Raw genomic sequence first — 25,326 nt, 5'->3', positions numbered from 1 at the left:
CTCCAGGTGGGTCTGGTCACCGAGCCTGGGGGAGACGGGGCCTACACGGCCGGGTCCCTGCACAGGTGTGTGAAGCACGTCCTCACTAAACAGGGGACCCTCGTCATGCAGGAAGTTCAGGGTCCCCCACCCCAGTACCCAGGGTGGGCACCCGGGGAGAGCCAAGCAGGGCACGGATCAGCAGAAACAACCCTGAGCCCAGAGGGGCTGCCCCTGAGAGTCTTTCTCTACTGCCGCCTCCCCCAGCATGTATGGGGCCTTACCAGGCCAGCAGGGGACAGGGGAGACCCCTCAGCACCAGGAGGCTGAGCACAGTGTGACCCGGGTTCCCGGCCCCTGCCCCCCATGCACGAACCCCAGCCTGTCTCCCAAGTCCACTCGTCCCCGCACTGCCCCAGCCAGGGGAGGCGCCAAGGGCAGGGCTGGACCGAGGACAAACACAGACCAGAGACCCCAACACAGTCTCCCAGGGCGGATGGCGGAGGTCAGGACCCCAAGCTGCTCCTGTGAAAAAGTGAGGGTCGTATCTCGTGTCCCTCGCGAAGCAGGAGTTTTGGGAGAAATAAGAGAAAGGCTCGGGGACCACAGCCCTGGCCCTGCCCGAGCATTGAGGGTCTCCCCTGCATGAGAGGACACCCCAGCTCCCGCCTGCACCCTCCTCCCACCCACCCAGGGTCTCCGTGTGGGGCGCAGGGCAGGGGCTTCTGCTCCCCGAGCCCGGACCCAGGCCCTCCCTGACAGGGAAACCCCACAGTTCTGAGAGGAGACCCTGAAGCCACAGACAGTTGAGGGCAGGTCTCCCCTGGATGCACCATCCCAGAGTCGGGTCCCCACCCAGGGGTGGGCTTCTGGGCCCCCACCCCAAGGGCCCCGGACCTCCTTTCTCCTGGCTGGGCCCCGGGCCCAGGGGTGTGGAGAGCCCGGGTCGGGGTCCTGGTCCTGTTAGGGGGAGAGGATGTGCTGAGCTCATTCCACACAGGCCCGGGGTCTCCACCCCCCTCCAGACCAGGCCGTCAGGACCCCGCCAATGACACATCCCACCGTCACCCACGGGAGGGGGCTGGAGCGGAGGGTGGGGCAAAGCTGCCGGGTTTGGCAGAAAACCGGACACGAGGGCCTCGGGCCACTTTCAGCTTCACGGCTCTGGGCCCTTCGCCAGCTCTCAGTGCGCCCGGGGGGCTCCGGGTCGGCGGGTCGGGGAGGACGCCCTTAGGCCTTTATCTCCCTCTTGTCTCCCTGCGTTGGACGTTCCCTCATCCCCGTCCCCGGGAAATACGCCTCTTCCTAACCTTCCGGGCGCGCCTGCCGTGGAGTGTTAATAAGGCCCTTTGAAGCCCGCGGGTGAGGACCCAGGGCCAGGCCACCCGTTTCATATCGGGGCTGCCTGTAACTGTCTCGCCGGCACCCACCGCCCGCACCAGCAGAGAGGGGTGTGGTCGGGCCCTGGGGCGCCCAGGCCCTGCACAAAGGCAGCCGAGCCCCCTGGGCGGAGCCCCTTCCCCTGGACTGCAGCTCGCCTGGCCGCGTCGCTCCCGAGCAGTGTGGGGGGAGCCGGGGGCGCCCAGTTATAGGGTCGGGCCTGCTGCCCTCCCCACAGACCCGTCACTGTCACTGACCGCAGGGATGAGTCTGAGGGCACAGGCATGTCCGGCCGCGTCCTCCCCCCCCCCCCGACACCTCCACCCACTGGGAGCACTTGCTCAGAGGCTCAGGTGTGTGCTGGGCAGGTCGGGGGCAGGGCCTGACCCTGTCCTCTTCTCCCTCCAAACAAGAAACTCTCACTGCACAAGGGGCTGCTCCCCAGACTCAATTCCAGGGGTCACAGGAGGGACCAAGGGAAAGGCAAGATTCCAGGTTCCCTGCCCCACCCCCCCCCAGGCAAGTATGGCGCTGAGCAGGGGGGAGGTGCCTGGAGAGGAGGCTGGGGAGAAAAAAAGAAGATGGAGCAGCCCCGAGGAGATACGTGGCACAAAGACCTGGGAAGAAGCTGCACTTGCTTCTAGACCTGGGACTCGGGGGCCTGGAAGAAGACACGTGACACAGACGTGGCGTGAGACTCGTGGGGAGGTGACAGGGGCAGCCTTCATCTCCATTGGGTTTGGTCTTTCCTCCAATTCACCTGGTCCTACCTCCCTTTCCTGAGGGACCCACCGGAAGGTGCTGTAGACTTGGGGCGGACATACAGGCCGCAGGCGTCTGCTCTAGTCCAGGCCCCCTAGGCTGGGCCTTCCCCAGGAGGCTACAGGCAACGTCAGGTGCTTGATGTGGACACGCATTCTTAGTCCTTCCTGCTGCACACAAATGATTAACGTTCCTTCCACTGAAGGTCTTGTGCACTACACTATGTTTTCTCTTGACACAGCAGATGGCAGAGCTAGAGACGGCTTATTTTGGGGTTGCGGGGTGTCCCTCTCCTTGCTTGTAATAGATTTGGGCTTGAGTCAGGAGATGGAGCATCTGTGCTTAGTCAGCCTAGGGGGAAGGTGGCTTCTGTGGCTCTGGCCACTCTCAGCCCAAGTGTAATTTTTGGTTTTTTAATATATTTGTGTAAGTTGCATATAGATTTGCTGTTGAAAAACTGGCATGGACCGCGAGGAAATTCCGTGTTTATGAGTGAAATCTGCTTCCAGCATTAGTTCAGTGGTTTGACCTTTGTGGAAATTGTTCCATTTGGTAACAGACGGTTTTACTCAAAAGATGGTCAACTTGGACCATGTGGGCAGGTCAAAGATGGGGTGAAGCCAATGGGGGGATTCACCAGAAGAAACTTCTCAGAAGATTACGCCCTTTTATCTCCTAAGTTCTAATATGCTGTGAGGTGGGCTGTGACGAAAGTCCAGGAAGGGGAGCTATCGATGATGTGCAGAGACCCTCAAACATTTCTGGCTGCAACAGAAAGGGAGCGACTGTTACGGAAGAAGCTGGGAAAGGCTGCTTTGTGCTAAGAATAGAATTGCCGGGAGAGCCAGCGACCATTGCTGAAAATATGAGGGACATGAACACACAAATGCAGGCACCCTGGAGCCCCACCAGGTTCCCTGCAGGGCCCTGCAGTAGCCCAGGGTGGGAAACAACCAGGTCCTCACACCCGATGGACAGATAAAGAAGATGGGACACAACACTCGGGGGACTACTACGTCGCTGTGAAGTTGGTAAAACCCTGACATCGGCAACTAATGAACAGAACTGGACCACAGGTCTCATTACAGAAAGTCACATGAAAAAAACACTGCATGATCTTACTCTACGTGGAATGCAAGCACATTCATGAACTGACTAATCTAAAACACACTCTCAGACAATGAACATTCATCAGGACCACCAGAAGGGAAGGCGCTGGGAGTTAAGCAGGTCAGCGGTACAGGGATGAAGGGACAGCGAATTCTGTGAGGATGATGCAGGTGTTCACGCACAGCCCTCCACAGGGATGTACATGGATGTAACAAAAGGGTACAGGGAAAATGGTGAGGGGATGGGGTGATGTGATGCTGAGCCCATTCCTAAGAGTTCAGGAACAGAGGCTTCACCATCTGGAGGCCACGAGGTCCATGAGGAAGGGGCAGAGAGTAGGGAACTGGACACCTGTATCAACCGCAGACTAGTGTCTAAGCAGCCACGATAACACAAAAGCAGTGATCAGCATGCGGAAGCTGACAAAGATGACCTGAGGATGGTGAGGGTGGCCCTGGTGCGGTGTGAACCCCTGGCCGGCCCTGGGGTTGTGGAGGTGCCGCACCCTCTGCCGGTGTCTGCACAGGAGGAGGGCCACGGAGATGCTGGCCTAGCCTATGAGGCTGATGAAGACGGCGTCAGGCACTGACCACAGGACCACGCTGGTGCAGCTGACCAATTCGCCAGGGGGTGAGTCTCATAGATCATACTCCTTGAACCAGTGACCTTCACAGGTATATAGACATTAATTAAGAAACCGAATATCCAGCAGATGTAGCTGGAAGGACCTGGGAACTTGGGGAGTCCTCCCCAGAGCACCGTCCACCCTACTCTCCCTGGGTGAGAGTGCAGAACTGGCAGGCGATCAGGAAGCAGGTGGAGTACAGTGTCGTGTTCCGGGACACTCTGTGTGCATAACATACTATTTTACACCCAGGAGAAGGCGGGGTCTCCTTGAAACAAAAGTAGCCATTGGATGGGGAATCAAAATAGAGCAAATCACCAAGACATTGGCCATGGCCAGGTGGGTTAGAATCGTGTGTGTGAACTTCTGCCTCTGTCCAAAAATTAGTGGGCCGATGTTATGGAAGATGAGAATGACATAGCCCAGGGTCCCCACCCCGATATAGAAAAGAAGATGGTGTGCAGGGCCGCCCCCGCTGCAGACTTAGGGATTTGTGATGTACCAGCAGGGCGACGGCTTCCAGCTGGGCCCAGTGCAGAGCAAGCTCTCCCCATGGTGTGACGGGATTCTTCGCAGTTATTGGATCACAGTGAAGTATCCTGAGCCATTCATCTCCTGAGAAGGCAGACACTGTCATGTTCCGCAGGGAGGCTCCACTTGGGGGACATACTACTAACACCAGTTTCGCTTGCACCCTTTGTGTCTTGTATCTACTCTATGCTAGCTCATGTTCGACCTCCCGGCAGGATGTACACCATGAACTCTGGAACCAAGCAGTGTTGTCCAAAGGATGGTTGAGGGAGAACCACAGGAATCCCCTGAGAAGCATCCCTCCAAGCATTCAAGAGGATCCTGGGATGACTGTGGATCCTGGCACTGGACCCCGTGGGAGAGCTTCTGACTGAGGCACAGGAGGGTGAAGGCACATTATTTATCGATGGGCTGCCAGCCTCAGCAGGGACTCAGTACTGGCACATAAAACAACAACAACAACAACAACAATAATAATAATAATAATAAACCTGTAACCTTGGTATTACCTCACCTTCTGCAGAACACATGAAGTTTCTTAATCCAACCATTGACCATTTGGAATCTAATTAAACAAAGCGTTAAAGGAAAGAAACGTGGAGACTGCTCAAAAAATAAAAATGGATTAACCATAACTCAGCAATTCCAATCTCAGGAATCTGCCCAAAGGATGCAAAAAAGCTAAATCGAAAGAACACCTGCACCCCTGTGTTCATAGCAGCGATGCTCACAATACCCGAGATACGGAGCCTAATGCCCCAGAACAGATGACTGGATCAAGAAGAAGTGTTTTATATACACAGTGGAATATACACTCAGCCATCAAGGTAGATAAACACGCCATTTAAACATGGATGGAACAAGAAGGGCTTATTCTAAGTGAAGTGAGTCAGAAGGAAAAAGATCAATACTGGATCATTTCACTTACATGTGGAAACTAGTATAACCAGCCAAAGGATCAGACGAAGTCAAACTGTAAGAAGGATCCTTGAAAGCAGATCACAGATGTAAGACATTCAGAAGGGAGGGGGAGAGAAGGGGTGGCAGCAGATAACAGAGGGTAGGAGAGCATGTTAGAGGGGAGTGGAGGGCTGTGGGCCATTTGGTGGTGGGAGGCTAACATGACACAGCAGAGGGGAAAAATTCTACAATATGAAAAAAATAAAGAAGGATGTTTAAATAAATAATTTTTTTAATAAAGTGGGAGTTGAGGCACTTTTCATAAATTCTACGATAATCATCTTATGGGGTGTCACAAAAAGTAAAGGACAATTTGACAGTGATGGAACCCAAGACACTAACCCAAAGCTAGACACTGTGATCCAACTGATGAATAATTCAAAAGAGCTCCAATGACAAAATCTAGGTGCTGAATAAAACTCAGGAAGGGAGTACACCTGGAAGGACATTAATGAGCCCCAGTACTGCCCAACAACACAGAAATTCTAGTAGGAGCCAAGCAGAATTTCTACAGCTGATAATTTCAGTGAGATGACAAAGGCCTTGAACAACGTAGAGCAGATCACATGGAATAAAGAAAATGTGAACAGGAGGGTGGGAATTTAGAAATGACTCAGACAGAGTAGAGAAAGAATTCAGAGTTCTTAAAAGGGAGGAACCCTTATGAGATCTGGGGTTCAGCAGGCTCCATTAGAAACGCCAACCTAACTCTAATCAGTGCACGGGCAGGAGAGGAGAGCGAATTGTCACGAAATTATTAAAAGATAAAGTAGCTGAAAACTCCCCAAAACTGCAAAAAGAACTTGACTTCCAAGTCTGAGAGCTAAGAGAACTAAGTATCTCACTGCAAAGGACCTTCTTTAAGAAACATGGTCTTGCAGCTGTCAGCAGTCAAGGACAAGTGTGAAAGGACAGGACTCGGCAGGGAGGCCTCACTAGACTCTACGCTGATTTCTCAGAGGAACTCTACAGGCCATGCGGAGGGAAGTGACTTATTCAAAGTGTTAAAAGACACACCTGCCTGAAGGGGAGACCACATTTGGCAAAGTCACCCTTCAGATGTGAAGGGGAAACAAGGGGCTTTCGAGGCAAATAAAAGTTGAGGGTGTTCACCAACACTATCCCTCTCTCACAAAAATTATGCTGAAAGCAGCTCTTCAAACAAACAGACAAACAAAAAAAAAACAAAACGAACAAAACTCTGATGAAGGTAATACACAGCCAGAGTCAGAACCCAGGACCTCTTCTCTAGGATACGCTCCAAATTTTCATTGTAACATCTGGTTGTAGCATTAGAAGAAAATAAGTAATAAAATAATGGTACCTCCTACAAATGGCAAAAAAATAAAAAATTTGTATCAAAAATATAAAAGGAGAACGGATGGGAGGACAGAACTACTTAAGCACAAGGAAAGAATTTCTGGAAGAACAAATGAACTATTATTCTCTCAGGTGTTGGTGTAAGAGGGTGGAATCCACTGCACAAAGCAGAGACATGAAACATAAAAGCCAGATCACACCAGTGTGGAAACTGCCAAAGAAGGAAACCAAAAAAGCCAACAAACCCGAATGAAACAGAACATGCAGTATTAAACCCCTGAAACTGAAGGACATCAAAGACTAACCCTGTACCTAGTGTCAGATAAGCAGGATTTCTCCTCACAACATCTCCAAACCAAATTCAACAGCACATGGCAGACCAGGCACCGGCCCCGAGCGGGTGCAAGAATGTTCCACATGCTCAGGAAAACGTCAGGGACCCGCACGGTGACAGAATGCAATAAACACACGCACGTGTGAGCACAGGGTCCTTTCATTAGAACTAAAAATAAGCATCTTAGGAGACCGGGCAGAGAGGGAATATAACTCAACAGGGTAGAGGCCACAGATGACAGGCCCTCTGGGACATGTTCAATGGAGAGAAATGGAAAGTGTTTCCTCCGATGTCAATGACATCCACGGTGCTGGCTCTCCCCACCCCGCAACAGGAGAGGCGGGTGTCCCAGCTTGCACACACGGGCCAGAGAAATGAAAGGAACCCCAGCTGAAGAGCAGTAGACAAGTGGCTCTTGGCAAAGGAGATGATTCATACACGGACACTCCTGAGTCGATCCACTGGCAGTTGGATGATCGGCCCATGGGGCAGGGAGGCGGGCACCCAGTGGGCACCAGGAATGCAGCTGCGTTTCCTCACACTCAGGATGAAGCATCCGATGAGGAAAGAAAACCATCCCTCCGACAGCGGCATCACGGCGATAAAACACTTTGAGTCAGGGTCACGCAGGGCATGAGAGTGGACGCCAGGAACCCGCGGGCTCTGCTGAATGACATGGCGTGAGACCCACGAGCAGGAAGACGCCCAGGCACACGGGTCAGAAGGTTCCAGACCGTGGACATGTCCGTGCTCTGCCATCGCCACCCACATAGAAACGCCCTTCTTCTCAACAACAGCAGAAACGATCTAAAATTTGGATGAAACCACAGATCACGCCAGAGGGCCGGAGGAGTCGAGGCAAACAGAACAGGGGTGCGTCTCCTTCCCGATTTCAAATTGTCCCGTAAACCGCAGCGACACCACAGGGCACTGGCCAAGACAGACACCATCCTTGGGATGGGCAGACGGCCCGGGATAAAACCTGTCCTGGATGCCGACTGGCACTCAGGAAGGACCCCAGGGCGCAGAGGGAGAAGATGTCACTCAACACACGGGCCTGGGAAGGCGGAGAAAAAGCGGACAGTGAAGCGGACCCGCCAGCAACACCCACAACCCACACCACAGCGGCGCTGAGACTCCCCAACCCGACCCCAGACACCCACGGCCGCAGAGGGAAGCTCAGGGACGTTGGGCTCGGGAGGAATGTGGGGGCTGAGGCCACAGACAGACATCAAAACTCAACCAATGAGCCGAAATTCAACCCAAACACCACAGGGCAAAAGAAACACAGGGCAGGGCGCGGCCCTATCCACCTGCTGAGACAACACCAGGGCGCCACGCAGGGACCCACAAGCTCCTTGGGAGACACGGGGATGCCTGCGTCCCGTGGAGCATCTCAGAGAGACCTGTCCGGGCCTGCGCCCTCCCCTCCACCACACTGCTCGAGAGCCTGAGGGCTGGGGCGGTTATAGGGACAGTGTTCCCTGCCCCGCCCTCCCCACAGACACCCCGTCATCACGTCAATTGCCCAGAGACACACTGTCTGCATGGAGAGTCTCAGAGGATCCGGGGTGAGGGTCTCACTCCAATCCCTCCCCATCAGTCCCTCTGCTGATGGGGGACAGCTCTGGGCAATTACAGGGGTGACCTAACAAGCAGCTGAGCGCAGAAACTTAATCACGTTCCCTGTAGGAGGAACTAAGTTTGGAATCAAAGTGAAATCCGAGGGGGAATGAACTTCAAGGCCGCACCAGGGTTCTTCACACCCATCCCTGACAGGGACATGCAGATCCCGAAGGCCGTCCCCACAGTCCCGGGGTGTCCAGCTCAGGCTGACGCTGTGTCGGTGCAAACTGAAGCTGGCCCTGGGATCTGGCGTCTCCCTTGGATTAAATTCCACAAACCCTGAGATTCAGGCCCCAGGTCTTCTGGCCTGAGAACAGCCCTTTTGAAACTCATCTGACCCACCCTAGATCCCGAGAGTGTCCTCAGGACCCCACAAGTGATTACAGCCCTCCCACACCTAGAGAACCTTGGCTACCTTGTCCCTGTCTGGATGGACCTGCCGCCCTTCCCCTGCACAATCTGCCTGGGAATGGGACCCCAGGAAGCAACAACACGAATGAGGGGGAGAAATGACTGGACAAATAACAGGATGGCGTCAGCTTTCTTTAAATTCAGAACGAGTCAAAATCAAAATATCAAACTCAACAGAATAAAAAAGAAACTTCACAATAGAGTTGAATGTCTAATCCTGCATTCCATACACATAAGCTATGACCAGTCCTACCAGTGGTGACTTTTCCAGCTGGTTTGGGGAGCAACAGACTTGCATGTCCATATTGCATTTATCATAAATTCTCACTTGAGCAGTGGCAGCCACGGAGAACACGCGAGGAGAATGGAACAACCATTTGTCACCAGGCCGGATAACCGGGGTCGTGTGTAGGGCCGGGGCTAAGTGGGAAATTGCTGCACCTGACTCTCCATTTGGTTGTGAATTTAAAACTTCTTTATAACAAAGTCCACTGAAAATTTCAAAGTTAAAAGAGACACATACACTTCTACTTCAGGCTAATGAGCATGAGTTGTGTATGGTCTAGGCAACAAAGCGGCCCATATTCATTGTGATAGAGGCGTTTCTACATATTTGAAAAATAAAACATTAACTGTGTAGTCACATTTGGAAAAGATCTCACTGAATTATTGAAGGCTGCTGCAGAGGCCTAAGTGGAGCTTTGGAGATGCATTTTTGGAGAAGGAACCTGAGCAACTCAGAAAGCAGACACGGTGAAAGTGGAGATAGATGTAGTGATGACAACCACATCTAACCACAACGGCATCAGGTCTGCCTCAGAAGGGCCAGGACTCGTGACCCTTCAACTGCCACTCTCTGATGCTAAGACGTCCTTTAAGAGATTGTTCAGGCATTTAATGTACTTTTCCATAATTAGTGAAAGGTAGGTTGGGTAATTTACCTATGGGGGACAGAGGCCTAGAGCACACACACCTGAGTGTCATCCCACAATCACTTGGCCAGCATACCATGAGGGAGCAGCCTGAGGTCACAACCCACGTACCATATCCTGCAGGGTAGAATCTCTAAGATGATGTGTAAACAGGAGACACATACATCTGACCAAGAAGAGGCCATTCTGAGAAGGTTACTGCAGGGTGTGCTCCCTGTGATGATCACGCACCTGAGACTGCAGTCTATGGCAGCCCAGGAGTGATGGGAATGGTCAGGTGGGGATTTTCTCTTCCGTGGTCATCAGCAGCGTCTGTGTCTCCTCATCACATAAACACTTGTCCAGACCGGAAAACAGACTACACTTTTCTGTTAGCCTGTTAGCCTCTCTGAATCCCAAGTGTTTCCTTCCCACTTTATACCAGTTTATTAGGAAAGGAGATAGAAAAAGGCACCTGCATGGTGAAGGAGAGCAGCCCTTCCTGTTTTGCTGTTTTCTCTCTCTTCATCACTATGAACAACTGGAGGAATCATGCTAAGTGTGCAGAGAAAGCCTGAGACATTCCCAAGGGTGGAAATCTGCAGAGAAGGGGGATGTGGTCCAGCGGACACTCAGATGTCCAGTGTGTGGCTGTGAGACCCACTCGCTGCTGGGCAAGGCTGACAGCACTCTCAGGCTGACCCTCTGGGCCGGTGGGGCCCAACCTTACAGAGCCCCTCCGCACTCAGAGCTGGGCTGACACCTTTACACACAACCAAAGTCACAGGCGGAGGTTTCCGCAGACCATTGTTTCTAGCTGAGATATCTGAGGCCATTTCCTCACCATTTCCCGTCATTGTGATGGGAGGAGGGGGTATTGTCCTCTAATAATGAGTGGGCAGAGGACACTCCATGACATGTATTCTTTGAGCCGGTGACTTCAGAGATCCGAGTGGCGCGTCTCCTCTACAGCCCGTGTGCCCTGGACTCGGGGCTCCCCCAGGCAGGCTCTGGCAGCTCGTGGATGGAGTAGGGACAAGGTCATGGCAGACCCCACAGTGAGCAGGGAGGGGACACGCCCAGCAGAGGGAAGAACGACCCCGCCTCCACATCCCCGGGGCTGAGGCCCCAGCTCAACCACACTTGCTTGTAAACAGCTCCCTTTTAGCCCCACCTGCCCGACAGCTTTCCCCGCTCTTGAGACAGTCATGTCCCCCAAGCAGGGAACGGAGGACACTTGCCCAGAGTCTCCAATTTGCAGTTGGGAGGCTTCAGCGCGTCACACAGGCCCCAGACACCAGTGTCCCTATGTGTTTTGCCCAGTCTCAAGGTTTCATCTTCTCGTGCTGATGAGAACAGCCGCGAGGTCCTCACAGCACCTGGAAGTATTTACGCGCATTCTGGCGTGTACACCACTCTAGGGCTCACACCATCCTCACGGGCCCCTCCTGGCCCTGGACAGCACCATGTTCTCTCTCCACCTCAGTGCACTTGATGCTTGCAGAGGCCCCCACACGTGGGGTCAGGCAGGGTCTGTCCCTGAGACTGGACTGTCTCAGGAAGGACAAGGCCCCCAGGTTCACCCATGAGGTTGACAGGGCAGGATTTTCTCCCTTTTTCAAGATTGAATAATATTCCACCCCAGAGTCGGCTAACACCCCTGAATCTTCACTGACCTTGTCACCTTCTCCCATCTTTATGCTGGTCACACTCCCACCAACACCTGTCAGAGTTGCCCACCTCATGTTAAACGTCTTTGACGGCCATGATGAAAGTCCTACAGCTCAGGCTGTTTCCCGTGACCCTGACGTCCTTCACCCCTGGAGACGGTGCTATTCCTCCCTGGAAAAGGGCACTCAGGGCCATCAATATGGGGCTGCAGTGGGGAAGTTCCCACTTAGTCTCAACTTGAACGTCGCCCTGAGCTGTCTCCGGCCAGCCTAACCCCTCTGAGGATCACTGGGTCTCTCTGGGGTCATGGGCAGGTGTGACCTGGTTTGGATTTGGAGCTGGACCAAAAAGATTCGATGAAGCTTGTATTTCCGAGATCCTGAGTAGTGCTTAACCAAGACCCCCTCGCAATAAAAATCTCACCTGCCATCCTCATCCCCTCTAGGATACAAGACTCGGGGCCAAACGTCACAGGAGGAATTTAATCCAAGGGAGACGCCAGATCAAATGCACAGTCAGTTTGCACCGACACAGCGTCACCCTGAGCTGGAAACCCCTGGACTGTGGGGACGGCCATCGGGACGTGCGTATCCCTGTCTGGGGACTGTGTGAAGGACCCTGGCACAGCCTTGATGTTCATTCCCCCTCGGATTACACTTTGATTCTGAACTTAGTCCTCCCACAGGGAACATGGGAAACTTTCTGTGCTCAGCTGCTCATTAGGTCACCCCAGTAATTGCCCAGAGCTGTCCCCCATCAGCCGAGGTAACTGACGGTGAGGGACTGGGGTGAGACCCCCCGGAGCCTCTCAGACTCTCCACACAGACAGTGTGTCTGCGGCAAGTGACGTGCTGACAGGGTGTCTGTGGGGAGGGCAGGGCAGGGATCACTGTCTCTATAACAGGCCAGGCCTGCTGAGCTCTCCCTGCACAGTGCTGGGAGGGAGCCTGGCCAGGTGAGTGCTCCCCTGTGCCCTGTTGGGGGTCTCCGGGAGGGGGGAAGGCTCAGCCTGGGTTGTGCAGGACTCAGCAGGCTGGGGCTGGATTCACTCCAAGTGTTTGCTCTGTTGATATTCATGTGAACGGGGCAGTTTCTTCCTTTCTCCTTCAGATGTTTCATGGGGGGAAAGTGACTATTTGGGTTCCCGCCACAGCTGCCAACTGGCTTCATTGATTCCAGCAGTTTTCTGTGACTCTTTGGATATTTCTCTACCAAACCATTCCTTCCTTTTACTTCTGCCTTCTCCACGCTGTCCCGTGTCTCTTAGTCTTGCCCGCACCCCGCTGGCACCCTGTGTTCTGGGGCACGAGGGAGTCCTGTCCCATGGTGGGCATTAGAGCAGGTGCGTGGAGCCTCTCCGCTGAGTAGCCCCTGGAATGCGGGTGCTCACCATGTTGAGTTACGTTCCTCTTATGCCCAGTCTCTGGGGCTGCTGTTTCTTCGATCACGAGAGGAGGCTGTGACTGGGACAGCCTTTTCTGCCTGTCCTAAGACGACCCTGTGGCTTCCCAGCATTAGTACCCGGGCACCTCGGCTGGCCGGTGTGTCCTGAGCGCTTGTGTCTCAAGCATGGACCCCGCTGGGTCACGGTGCTAAATCCATTTAACGTGCCCATGAGGGTGTGTCCTCGTGTCTGTGAGTGTGTGGCCCGTCTCCCCACCAGATGCTGGACACGGTTGGCTCCTCTTGTGTGTCCCAACCAGGTTTCGCATCAAGGTAAAGCTGGCTTCAAACACCAGCTTGGATGTTTTGCTCATTCTCAGTATGTTGTAAGAGTTGCAGGAAGTGGGTGATTCCTTCTGTTTTGGGAGAATTTGGATTCTCTGCTTTCAGAGGTTTGTGATGAGTGATTGAATCTCTTCACTTATCAGCTGTTTTGATTTCCTCTGTCTTCCTGAAGCGTCTGGTGTGTTGTGGGTTTCTAGAATGTGTCCACGTCCTGTTGGCTGTGCTGCTCCTGGCTGGTCCCCTTCAAGGTGGTCTCTTAGGATTCTGTTTTTCTGCAGAGCGAGGGCGGTGCCCCCTTTCACTACTGACTGCATTTCTTTGCATCTCCTCTCTTGTTATTCTCGCGAGAGATCTGTCCATGTTTCTTGGTCTTTTGAAGTCCCAGACCCCAGTTTACCTGTTGCATTTCCATGTTGTCCTCACCTCTACTTCACTCATTTCTGTGCATGTTTTCCACTCACTTCCTTTTGCTTCCTCTGGGCTTACTTTGTTCTCCTCTATCCTTGAGATATTATTTATTTGAAACTTTAAAAATGTCCCACCGTGTGCATTTGTTCCTACAAACTTTCTTTCTACAACAGCTTTGGCTTCATCCCAGAAGCCTGTGGAGGCACCTTGGAGGTCACCCTCCTTTTCCAAAGGCTGCCTCTAAAGTTCTTTATCGCTCACTCCTGTACTACCCCATTTATCGAAGGTCTTCTCTTTTTTTGAAATGATTATTCATTTAGTATACAAGAGCTGGGGTACAGGCCAGAGGTGTGTGTGGAGCCGAGGGTGAGAGGATTCACCAGCAACAGTGCAGGGAACAGAACAGGCAGATTGTCCCAAATACAATGCAGAGGGGAGCAGCAGGTGAGCCAGGAGAGGTCTGCTGGGTCATGTGGGTATCTCCCTGGGTGACTGGGGATTCGAAGTGGTGCTTCAGTGGCTGCGGTCAGCTTCAAGGTTACATCTTAACCCCTTGCAACACCAGGAAGGCCCTATTGAAGGTCTTCTCACATTAAGTTATTGTGTTCGCTTAGATTCTGAGCCTGGACGTCCAGCTACATTCTGAAGGGCAAATAGTTCTGACTGTCATGTCCTCGAGCAGCCTCCTGTTCTCCTGCTCTGCACAGTCATCCCTACAGGCCTGTCCTGGTGTTCACGTGCTCCTCTTCCATGTGAACTGCTTCTTCAACGCTGCTTAGTAAGTTCTCTTTCAAATTGATACTTTTCTGCTCCAGAATTTCCTTATTTTTTCACTTCAGTCCTTGGGGAGAGCCTCCTCTGCTCGACGATATGATTCCCAAGGTCCCCACATCACCCACTGCGTTTCTGAGGCTCTGTGAATTTCCTCATCACAGCTGTCCTGCACTCTTTAACCAGGTGAGCACAGATTCCTGGCGCCCTGGTTAGCTGCTGGGATATTCTCATCAAGTGATGACATTAATGCTTTCTCACCGCACTGATAAGTGCCTGTGCCACCTCATTTACAGGGTGAACATGCTCCTCCAAGTAAGGTTCTGCCCATCACCCCTGATGCCTCATCAGTGGGTAGGTGGGATCCCAGATTTGTTGTCCATGCGAATAGCTTGACTTTCCTTTGCCAGAGTTCTCACCCCGCTAGATTAGGAGCCCCTGAATAAAGAGTCCCTTCATCCCCCTCTGCCTCTGTCTGCAAGGCTGTGCCCCCTTGTCTGCCCAGCAGGGGCTGGTCTGGGTGCCTCAGCTACCAGAGACCCATCTGCCCACATGTGGATCCACAGCAGGTGGCTCTGCAGGGGCAGCAAGTTTCCTGAGCTCATAGACCCACACTGCTGGGCAGTGAGAAACTGAGGAGAAACAGGAGTCAATACGAAAAAAGATGTTGGATGTGATTCCGGGGTCAGTGATGTGCTCCCCAGGCTCAGCTCCTCTGGAGACACGACAGTGGCTGCTTTCCAGGGACGGATGGCTGAGATCATTGCACAAGGATGAGGAACAAGGATGACAGCAGAGCCCGCACCCCCTTCAGCCCCGCTGAGGCGCTCTCCAATTCCTTCTGGAACCACCACCATCAAACTGCGGGAGAACTGACCATTCTGATCACTTGTCTTTTATTGATGGGGGTGGGGACCCTAGTCAACATCCTCCTCTTCTTGCAAAACTTCTCCCCAATCATTTCAGGATGCAGGCAGAAGCTCCCCAACACGATTCTGTCCCACATGGCTGTGGCCAACGTCTTGGCTCTTCTTTGCATTGGGATCTCAAACACAATGGCAGCTTTTGTGCCCAGGGAGCCCCTGTCCTCTCTTGGGTGTAAGTTTTTAGGCTTTATTCACAGGATGGCCCGGAGCACCACGCTGTGCTCCACCTGCCTCCTGAGCACCTCCCAGCTCTTCACTCTCAGCCCTGGAAGACTGGGGTGGACGGTGCTCCCGGAAGTTTTCCCCAAGGCCCTGGGTCCTTCCTGCAGCACCTGCTGGCTGCTCGGTGTCCTCATCAATACCTACGTTCCTGTGAAAGTCACTGGTCCACGGAGCGTAGACAATGGATCTGAGCCCCAGGGGTCCTGGTTCTGCTCCGGATCAGTCTCCAGCGCTGCTGTTGTGGTCCTGTGGTTGGTGCCAGATGCCATCTTCATCGGCCTCATGGGCTGGGCCAGCATCTCCATGGCCCTCCTCCTGCAGAGACACCAGCAGAGGGTGCGGCATCTCCACAATCCAAGGGCCGGCCGGGGGTGCCCCCCAGAGACCAGAGCCACCCGCACCGTCCTGATGCTCATGGTCATGTTTGTCAGCTTCTACCTGCTGAATTCTAGCATTGTGTTCTACATGACTCTCTCCTTAGAAAACTCTCTGCTGCTGATGCAGGTCTCTAATGTCCTGGAGTCGTTTTTTCCCACTCTCTGCCCCTTCTTGGTGATCCTCAGGGACCCAAGAATGCCTATATTTTGTGCTCCATTTTTCTGAGCCCGCAGGTGTGCCTCCCTCACTCCTGATTCCCCACACAATGGAAAATGAGAAGCCATGTTGATTCAGCCTCCCCACTCTGCGTACAGGTGAAATATCATGCTCTGCTCCGTGTCCAATGTGCAGGTAGGGATGTGACAACAGACCACCAGGGTCCCTCCACAACTCTCATCGGCCGTGGTGACTGCCTTGTTGGGGGAAGGGGTGCCGTGAGGGTGGTCTTCGGTGGGCAGCAGTCTGCACGGTCGCCAGCAATGACACGACTTGCTTTGTTTGTGCATCTTCAATTCTTGTTCCATGCAAAACCTGCACTTTGGATGGTGACTCCACTCCCAGAATTTTGACAGATCTTGACAAGCCCTCTCTGAGAGACACAGATGTGCTTTGCGATGAGGGAGCCAACTAGGTCATGGGCTCCAGCCCAGAGGGCTTATTCCTGGGCTCCTCTGGGTCACCCACAAGGCTAGGACAGCAGCTCTCTGCATCCTTGTCATCGGGGTCAGTGGGGGATGTTGCCAATTCACAACCTTTCTTCCGAATATACATCCCCTCACACAGGCCCATTAATTCTGGTCTGTGCTGAAAGCATCCCTTAACGTTGTATTTCAAGAGTGATATGAATATTGTTCTCGGAAATTTTAAACAGCGGTTACAGTCTGAAAAAGATGAGGGAGACAGGGCCTCTCTGGTGGCTCAAGGGGTAAAGCACCACACTATGAAGCGATCCGCAACCTCTGCTGCTAAGTTCCATTCCAAGCCGGCCTGGGAGCAGCCCGCGTGGTGCAGCAGACCTCTCTGACTCGCCAGCGGCTCCCCTCAGCAGTCCACTTTGGTCAGTCTGCCTACTCTGTTCCCGGCTCTGTCTCTGGTGAATCCTCTCAACCCCCCACATCTCTCCCAGTACCCCAGCTCTTGTATGCATGAATAAATAAATCTTAAAAAAAAAAAAAAAAGATGAGAAAGACAGTGGATCAAGAGATCTTGGGCAGGTGTTCCAGCAGAAGCAGAGCTGGGTCATCAGGCCAGAGCGGGATGTGGGGCCAGCGGGCCCTCTCCTCTCCCAAGAATGGCTGGTCTCCAGGGGAAGCGATGCGTGGGCCCCTCGTGGACTCGATGACCCGGGAGAGCCAGGGATGCTGGTGCTATGTAATGCACAGGAGAGGGGGCGGGATGGGTCTCGGCTCCTCCTGTTAAGATGAGGCATGGGTGGGAGGTGACGGTCCCTCCACCTCCCCGAGGAAGCACTGGGGACAAGGGGTCTACATTTCTGTGGAAAATACTTCCTGCCTCCCCCGTGTGTGGGGAAGAGAGAAAATATGGCGCAGTCAACCACAAGGAGCGAACGTCTCATTTGGAGATGGGGAGAGAGCAGCAGCTTGTGCTGGGGACAGTGCTCGGCGAGCAGGGGAAGTTCTGGGCGCTGGAGGCCGAGGACTGGCTCACTCTGCCGGGCAAGCGGCAAGTAGGAAGGGAACACTCAGCTTTCCAAAAAAGCAAACTCAGTTTTGCTGACTTTTCCGGTGTCTTCCTCGTCTCTGTCCTTTCCTCTCTCTGGTCCTCGTGACATCACTGGACGGCCTCTCCCTGGCGGTGCCATGTCACATCTAATCGCTGCAGGGTCGGGGCTGTCCAGCCACGAGGGTCCCTTTCCACACCCGATTCAACCCCTGCGCCCTTCACCTGCCCCAGACCCAGGAGGACAGAGGCCTGGTAGGGAGAGGCACTGCAGTGGGTGGCCCCACAGGCAGGACTGCTTCCCTGGCACAAGTGTCTTCACAGGCGAGTCCCCATCTGGGGCTCCTGCTCCTTCTCAGGGTGCACTGACCCCTGCTCAGATCTCCTGCCTCAGGCGCATCACACATCTGAGCTCAGGCGATCTCTCCTTAGATAGTGGTCACCACGTCTGTGGGGCTGGGGGCTGAGTCTCAGGCTGTCACCGCTGCAGCACCAGTTTGATCCCCAGCCAGGGAGCTGACCCACATGGCCCAGCTGACCTCTCCTGTCTCCCCGCTGCTCTCCTCAGCAGTGTTTCAGTGCACCCACCTGTTCTGCTCCCCACTCTGTCTCCGGTGAGTCCTCTCACCCCCCACACCTCTTCCCTGCACCCAAGTTCTTCTACACATAAATAAATATTTAAAACTTAAAATCTGGTCAAAACGTAAGTGGGCTTCAGCAGTATCAAGGAGGAGGGTGGTCACTCACCACTGCGGCAGCGCAAGCCACGGTCACCAGGGAAGGAGGCCCCATCTCTTGGGGATCTCAATAACAGGTACATGGAAGGACAACCGCATTTTTGTCACTTCTGCTGTTCCAGGCCTACAGCCCAGATGTGATCACAGGAGGTGACCATCTTTCTATGAGCAGCTGTCATGGATGGACCCGTCTCAGGGTGGACTCACGTATTTTTATTTATTGAAAACTTAAGAGGTTACTTTTTGATGGAGATATTTTACACATAAAAACTGAAAATATCGAAAAATCCTGAGGATTTTCTTATTCTTCTTAACAGAGAACTGGGGGCCACATTCATGCTCAAGGCCACAGGCTGGTGGTTGGCAGAAAGAGAGAGAGAGAAGCCAGGTCACCTACAAGGGGAGGGACTGATCCAACATGCAGAAAGACTCAAAATCAAGAAAAAAAGAATCAAAAAGTGGGACAGACTCTGAATCTGAGCAAAGGGCTCTCCAAGGAGACACAGAAGCCGACCCGCAGGCGGAAGGAGCTCAAGATCGCTCCCTGCAGACGCGGTCACGCCCGGGATGGGGTGGGGGCACCTACAGCAGGATGACAAGAGAGTGGATGATGCCCGGAGGCCCCTCAAACATTAATGGCTGGAACAGCAATGGATGCGACTGTCACAGACAATGCTGGGAAGAGCCCATGTCGTGTTATGAATAGAATTGCCCGAGGACACATGGGCCTCCCCGGTGGCGCAGCGGTTGAGCGCTGGGTTGCGAAGCTGCCCGTGGCCTCTGCAGCGCCGGTTCAATCCCCGGCTGCTCCCGGCCACCGGAGGAGGGTCCCACATGGCGCGCAGACCTCTCCTGCCACCCGCTGCTCCCCTCAGCAGTGTCCTTCGGTCCTTCTGCCTGCTTTGCTCCCCGCTCTGGCTCTGGTGAATTCTCTCACCCTCCCGCGCTTCTGACTGTACCCAGTGCATGTATAAACAAGAAAACAAATAAATAAATAAATAAATAAATAAAAAAACATGCCTCTATAAAAAAAAAAAATATAAAAAAAAAAAGAATTGCCCGAGGACACAGACACAGGAGGGTGAAAATCTGAAGGACATGAAAAGACAAATTCTGACACACAAGGGCCTGCAGGTGCCCTGCAATAGCCCAGAGTGAGAAAGAACCAGAACCTCAGCAACAGATGGGCAGCTAAAGAAGAGGAGGCGCGTGACTGGTGGAATACTACACAGCCGGGAAGATGGTAAGACCCCGGCATATACAATGAATGGATAAAACTGGAAAATAGGTGCTCAGTACGAAACGTCAGGTGGAGAGAAACACCGTATGATGTCACCTTACGTGGAGTGCGATACATACATGGGCTAAATAACTGAAAACATCCCCTCAGACAACAAATACACTATTGTGGCCACCCGAAGGGAAGCGCACGGATAAGCAGAGCACTGACACAGCATGACGGGACACCCGAATTCTGTGAGGGTGATGCAGGGGTTTATGCCCAGCCCTCCACAGTGTGTAAACCAACATTCCACGGATGGGACACGCGGGTACAGGAAATGGTTAGGAAATGGGCAACTGTCGAAGCCAAGGCTGCTCCTAACAGCGCAGGAGCAGAGCCTTCCCTGTCTGGAACCCCTGAGGCTCATCAGGAAGAGGCAGAGTTTGGGAAAACAGGACAGCAGGAGCTTGGACACCTGCATCAGCCACAGGCGGGTGTCTCTGAAGGCAGACATGTAAAAGGTGAGCATAGAATTCAGCAGGTAGAAGCTGACGGGGTGACCATGAGCCTGAGGACAGTGCAGGTGGCCCTGCTCTTCGGGGGTCACCCCTGGATGGCCCTGGTGGCATGGAGATGCCGCACCCTCTGCTGGTATCTGTGCAGGAGGAGGGTCATGGAGACACTGGTCCAGCCCATGAGGACGATGAAGACAATATCCGGCACCAAACACAGGACCACGATGGTGACATTGTGGCCTGAGGACGAGCAGAACCACCCCCCATGGGGCTTGGAGCCATCGCTCATGTGCCCTGGACCACTAACTGTGATAGGGATGGAGATGATGATGAACGTACTGAGCAGCCAGCAGGTGCACCAGGAATGATCCCCCTGGGAAACCTCCCCCACTCCTGGGAGCATTGTCCACCCCAGTCTCCCGGGGCGGAGCGTGAGGAGCTGGGAGGTGCTCAGGAGGCAGGTGGAGCACAGCGTGGTGCTCCGGGCCGTCCTGTGAAGAAAGGTTACCAATTTCCACGCACGCGTGGACAGGGGCATCCTGGACACCCAGGCGGCCATCAGGTGTGGAACACTGGTGCAGAGGAGAACCAAGACGTTGGCCACGGCGAGGTGGGGAGCACGGTGCTGGGGGGCGTCTGCCGGGGCCCACAAACAATGGGAACGTCATGGACAAAGCAGACAGTACTGGCCAGCGTCCCCACCCCCGCCTGCACGAGGAAGAGCCACGTCAGGGCCTGTGCTGCTGCGGGGCCCAGGGCAGGGCACTGGGGAGATGGGGAGAGAGCCCTGTGGTGTGCCCGGGTGAGGGCAGCCACGCGGGACCCCTACATCGGGACCCCTCTGTCACAGGGCATGTCCTGGAGCAAGTCCCCTGAGCTCTAGCTTCCCTTTGGGGAGGGGACCTCGGCCGGACATCGCCCACTCAGCTTGCTCCTGCTGCTGTCTCCATCCCGACTCCCCCGGCACGTGAGGTCCCTGACCCTGGACCCGCTCTTGGGGACCAGAGAACGACACACGGAGAGGGAGACTCGGCGGAGCTCGGGTGAGCACAGGACAGGCCACGCGCGCCGGCTGCGTCCTCCCGGCGCCGGGTCAGCAGCAGCCGGAGCTGAAACACCAGACAGAGGCTCAGAGCCGCGGATTCCGGCTGCGGACCCGAGAGCCCCGAGACTCCTCACGGGGACACAGAGGCGAGCCCGCGCCCCCAGACACCAGGGTCTCCTGCCCGGGCGGTCTGGACATGCCAAGGGCCGGTCCTGGCTGGGGCAGTGCAGTCTCTGAGCCCGCCCTGAGCGCTGGCCGCCCCCTCACTGTCCACTGAGCACAGCCCAGGCTCTTCCCATGAGCCCGACACAGCCTGGCGCATCACTGCCCTCCTCGGGGCGCTCCTGGCGGGGTTCCAGGCCTGCTCCCCGACTCCAGGTGGGTCTGGTCACCCAGCCTGGGAGGGACGGGGCTGACCCGGCCGGGTCCCTGCGCAGGTGTGGGAGTCACGTCCTCACTGAACAGGGGACCCTCGTCAGGCAGGAAGTTCAGGGTCCCCCACCCCAGCACCCAGGGAAGGCACGGGTGCGGGGGGGCCAGCGTGGCGCACGACAGCAGACACAGCCCTGAGCCCGGAGGGGCTGCACCTGAGTGTCTCTGTCCACGGCCGCCTCCCCCACCACGGACGGGACCTTTCTGGGCCAGCGGGGACTCCAGGGACCCCTCAGAACCAGGAGGCTGAGCACAGAGCGACGCGGGTACCAGCCCCTGCCCCTCATGCACGAGCCCCAGACTGTCTCCTGAGGCCACCTGCCCCCCCAGACCCCCAGCCAGGGGAGACGCCAAAGGAGGGCTGGGCCGAGGACAAGGACAGACCAGAGACCCCGACGCAGGCGCACAGGATGGACGGTGGAGGTCAGGACCCCAAGACGTTCCCGTGAAAAATGAGGGTCGTCGCTCGTGTCCCTCTCGAAGCAGGAGTTATGGGAAAATAAGAGAAAGGCTCGGGGACCACAGCCCTGGCCCCGCCCGAGCAGCTGAGGGTCTCCCCTGCAAGACAGGACACCCCAGCTCCCGCCTGCACCCTGCTCCCTCCCCCACCAGGGTTCCCGTGTGGGGCGGCAGGGCAGGGGCTTCTGCTCCCTGAGCCCGCACCCCGGCATGCCCTGACGGGGGACCCCACAGTTCTGAGAAAAGACCCCGAAGCCACAGTCAAGGGCAGGGCTCCCCTGGATACCCCATCTCAACCCCGGGTCCCCACCCAGGGTTGGGCTGCTGGGCCCACACCCCAAGGGATCCAGACCTCCTTTCTCCTGGGCTGGACCCGTTCCCAGGGGTGTGGAGAGCCCGGGTTGGGCCCCCTGGTCTCGCCAGCACCTACCACCCTCACCAGCAGAGGGGTGTGGTGGGCCCTGGGGTGCCTGGGCCCTGCACAAAGGCAGCCGTGCCCCAGGGCGAAGCCCCTTCCCCTCCCTCTGGCTGCTGCTCACCTGGCCGCACTGCTCTGAGCTTGTGGGGAGGGAACCGCAGGCGCTGAGTTACAGGGTCAGGCCTGCTGCCCTCCCCACAGACCCGTCACTGTCACTTCCCGCAGGGACGTGTCTGCAGGGCCCTGCATCAACGGCAATGTCCTCACCCCATATACCCCCACCCGCAGTGAAGGGGGCAAGGCATCGGGGCTGCCTCTGCTCAGCAGGCTCAGGTGTATGCAGGGATTGGCGGGTGCCCAGGGCCTACCCCTTCCCTGTTCTCTCTCCAAACAAGAAGTTCTCATTGCACAAGGGTGCTGCTCCCCAGCCTCAATTCCAGGGGTCACAGGCGGGACCCAGGGAAAGGGGAGATTCCAGGTTCCCTGCCCCACCCAGGCAAGTGTGGCACTGAGCAGGCAGGAGGTGCCTGGAGAGGAGGCAGGAGAGGAAGGAAGGAGGAGCCCCAAGGAGGCACGTGGTGCCGAGACGTGAAGAAGCTGCACTTGCTTCTCGGTCTGGGACTCGGGGGCCTGGAAGAAGACACGTGACACAGACGTGGCGTGAGGCTGGTGGGGAGGTGACAGGGGTAGCCTTCATCTCCATTGGGTTTGGTCTTTTCCTCCAACTCGCCTGGTCCTACCTCTCTTTCCTGTGGGAACCACCGGAAGGTGCTGTAGACTAGGGGTGGACATTCAGGCCACAGGCATCTTCTCTGGCCTAGCCCTGCTAGGCTGGGCCTTTCAGTGAGGCTATAGGCAACGTCAGGTGCTTGATGTGGACACGCATTCTTAGTCCTTCCTGCTGCACACAGATGATTGACGTTCCTTCCACTGAAAGTCTTGTGCACTACACTATGTTTTGTCTTGATACAGCAGGTGGCAGAAGCTATTTAGAGATGGCTGATTTCTGGGTTGTGGGGTGTCCCTCCCCATGCTTCTAACACATTTGTTGAGTGAGTCAGGAGACGGAGCATCCGTGGTTAGTCACCCGAGGGGGAAGGTGGCTTCTGGGGCTCTGGCTACCATGAGCCCAAATGAACTTTTCGGTTTTTTAATGTATTTGTGTACGTTAAACGTAGATTTGCTGTTGAAAAACTGGCTTGGAATGTGAAGAAACTCTGTGTGTATAAGTGAAATCTGCTTCCAGCATTAGTTCAGTGGTTTGACCTTTGTGGAAACTGTTCCATTTGGTAGCAGACAGTTTTACTCAAAAGATGGTCAACTTGGACCATGTGGGCAGGTCAAATTTGGGGTGAGGCCAACGGGAGGCTTCTTCAGAAGAAACTTCTCAGAAGATTACACCCTTTTTATCTCCTAAATTTTAGTATGTTGTGAGGTGGGCTGTAATGAAAGTCCAGGAAGGGGAGTTATCAATGATGTGCAGAGACCCTCAAACATTTTTGGCGGGAACAGAAATGAGGGGACTGTCACGGAAAAAGCTGGGAAAGGCTGCATTGTGCTAAGAAAAGAATTTCCTGCAGAGCCAGCGACCATTGCTGAAAATCTGAAGGACATGAATACACAAAAGCAGACACATTGAAGCACTTCCAGGTTCCCTGCAAGGACATGCAGTAGCCCAGAGTGAGAAACAACCAGGTCCTCACAACAGATGGACAGATAAAGAAGATGGGACAGGGATCTCCCCTGGTGGCGCAGTGGTTGAGCGCTGGGTTGCGAAGCTGTCTGCAGCTGTTGCAGCGCCTGTTCGATCCCCGGCCACCGGCGAGGGTCCCACATGGCGCGCAGACCTCTCCTACCACCCGCTGCTCCCCTCAGCAGCGTATTTCGTCCATCTGCTTGTTCTGTTCCCTGCTCTGGCTCTGGTGAATTCTCTCACCCTCCCGTGCTTCTGACTGTACCCAGTGCTTGTATAAATAAATAAATACATCTTTAAAAAAAAAAAAAAGAAGCTGAGACACCACACTCGGGGGACTACTACACCGCTCTGAAGATAGTAAAACCCTGACATCTGCAACTAATGAACAGAACTGGCCCACAGGTCTCATTACAGAAAGTCACATGAAAAAAACACTGTATGATCTTACTCTCTGCGGAATGCAAGGACATTCATGATAGGACTAATCTAAACCACGCTCTCAGACAATAAACATTCATCAGGGCCACCAGAAGGGAAGGGGCTGGGAGTTAAGCAGGTCAGCGGCACAGGGATGAAGGGACACCTGAATTCTGTGAGGATGATGCAGGTGTTTATGCACAGTCCTGTACATGGGTGTAACAGGTACAGGAAAAATGGTTAGGATTAGGGGTGATATGATGCTGAGCCCATTCCTAACAGTTCAGGAGCAGAGCCTTCCCATCTGGAGACCTCAAGGTCCATGAGGAAGGGGCAGAGAGTAGGGAATTGGACAGCTATATCAACCGCAGACTAGTGTGTTAGAAGGCAGCCACACATAGCACGAAAGTAGTAATCAGAGGTAGAAGCTGACAAAGAGGACCGTCAGCCTGTGATGGTGAGGGTGGCCCTGGTCTCCGGGCGGGGTAGCCCTGGTCTGAGGGTTGGAGGCACTGCATCCTCTGCCATTGTCTGCGCAGGAGGAGGGCCATGGAGATGCTGGTCCAGGCCATGAGGCCGATGAAGACGGCATCAGGCATTGACCACAGGACCACACTGGCATGGCTGACCCCTGAGGACGAGCAGTACCACC

The 25,326-nt window shown here is 54.7% G+C and overlaps 1 protein-coding gene across 1 annotated transcript; it reads left to right on the top strand.

Moving 5' to 3' along the window:
• The first annotated feature begins 15,651 nt into the window (after positions 1 to 15,651).
• LOC119248714 (vomeronasal type-1 receptor 4-like) lies at positions 15,652 to 16,278 on the top strand. The gene has a single exon (XM_037515589.1). The coding sequence runs from the start codon at positions 15,652 to 15,654 to the stop codon at positions 16,276 to 16,278; it is 627 nt and encodes a 208-aa protein (XP_037371486.1).
• Positions 16,279 to 25,326: the final 9,048 nt, after the last annotated feature.

The sequence above is a fragment of the Talpa occidentalis genome, unplaced genomic scaffold (assembly GCF_014898055.3).
Source record: "Talpa occidentalis isolate TD23 unplaced genomic scaffold, MPIMG_talOcc4v2.1 talOcc4.17, whole genome shotgun sequence".
NCBI lineage: Eukaryota > Metazoa > Chordata > Mammalia > Eulipotyphla > Talpidae > Talpa > Talpa occidentalis.
Note: the sequence above shows the minus strand (reverse complement) of the source record. Positions and strands in the feature narration are given on the sequence as shown.

What these genes read in the sequence shown, in the direction of transcription:
- LOC119248714 (XM_037515589.1), top strand. Translation starts at nt 15,652, where the DNA reads ATGGCCCGGAGCACCACGCTGTGCTCCACCTGCCTCCTGAGCACCTCC.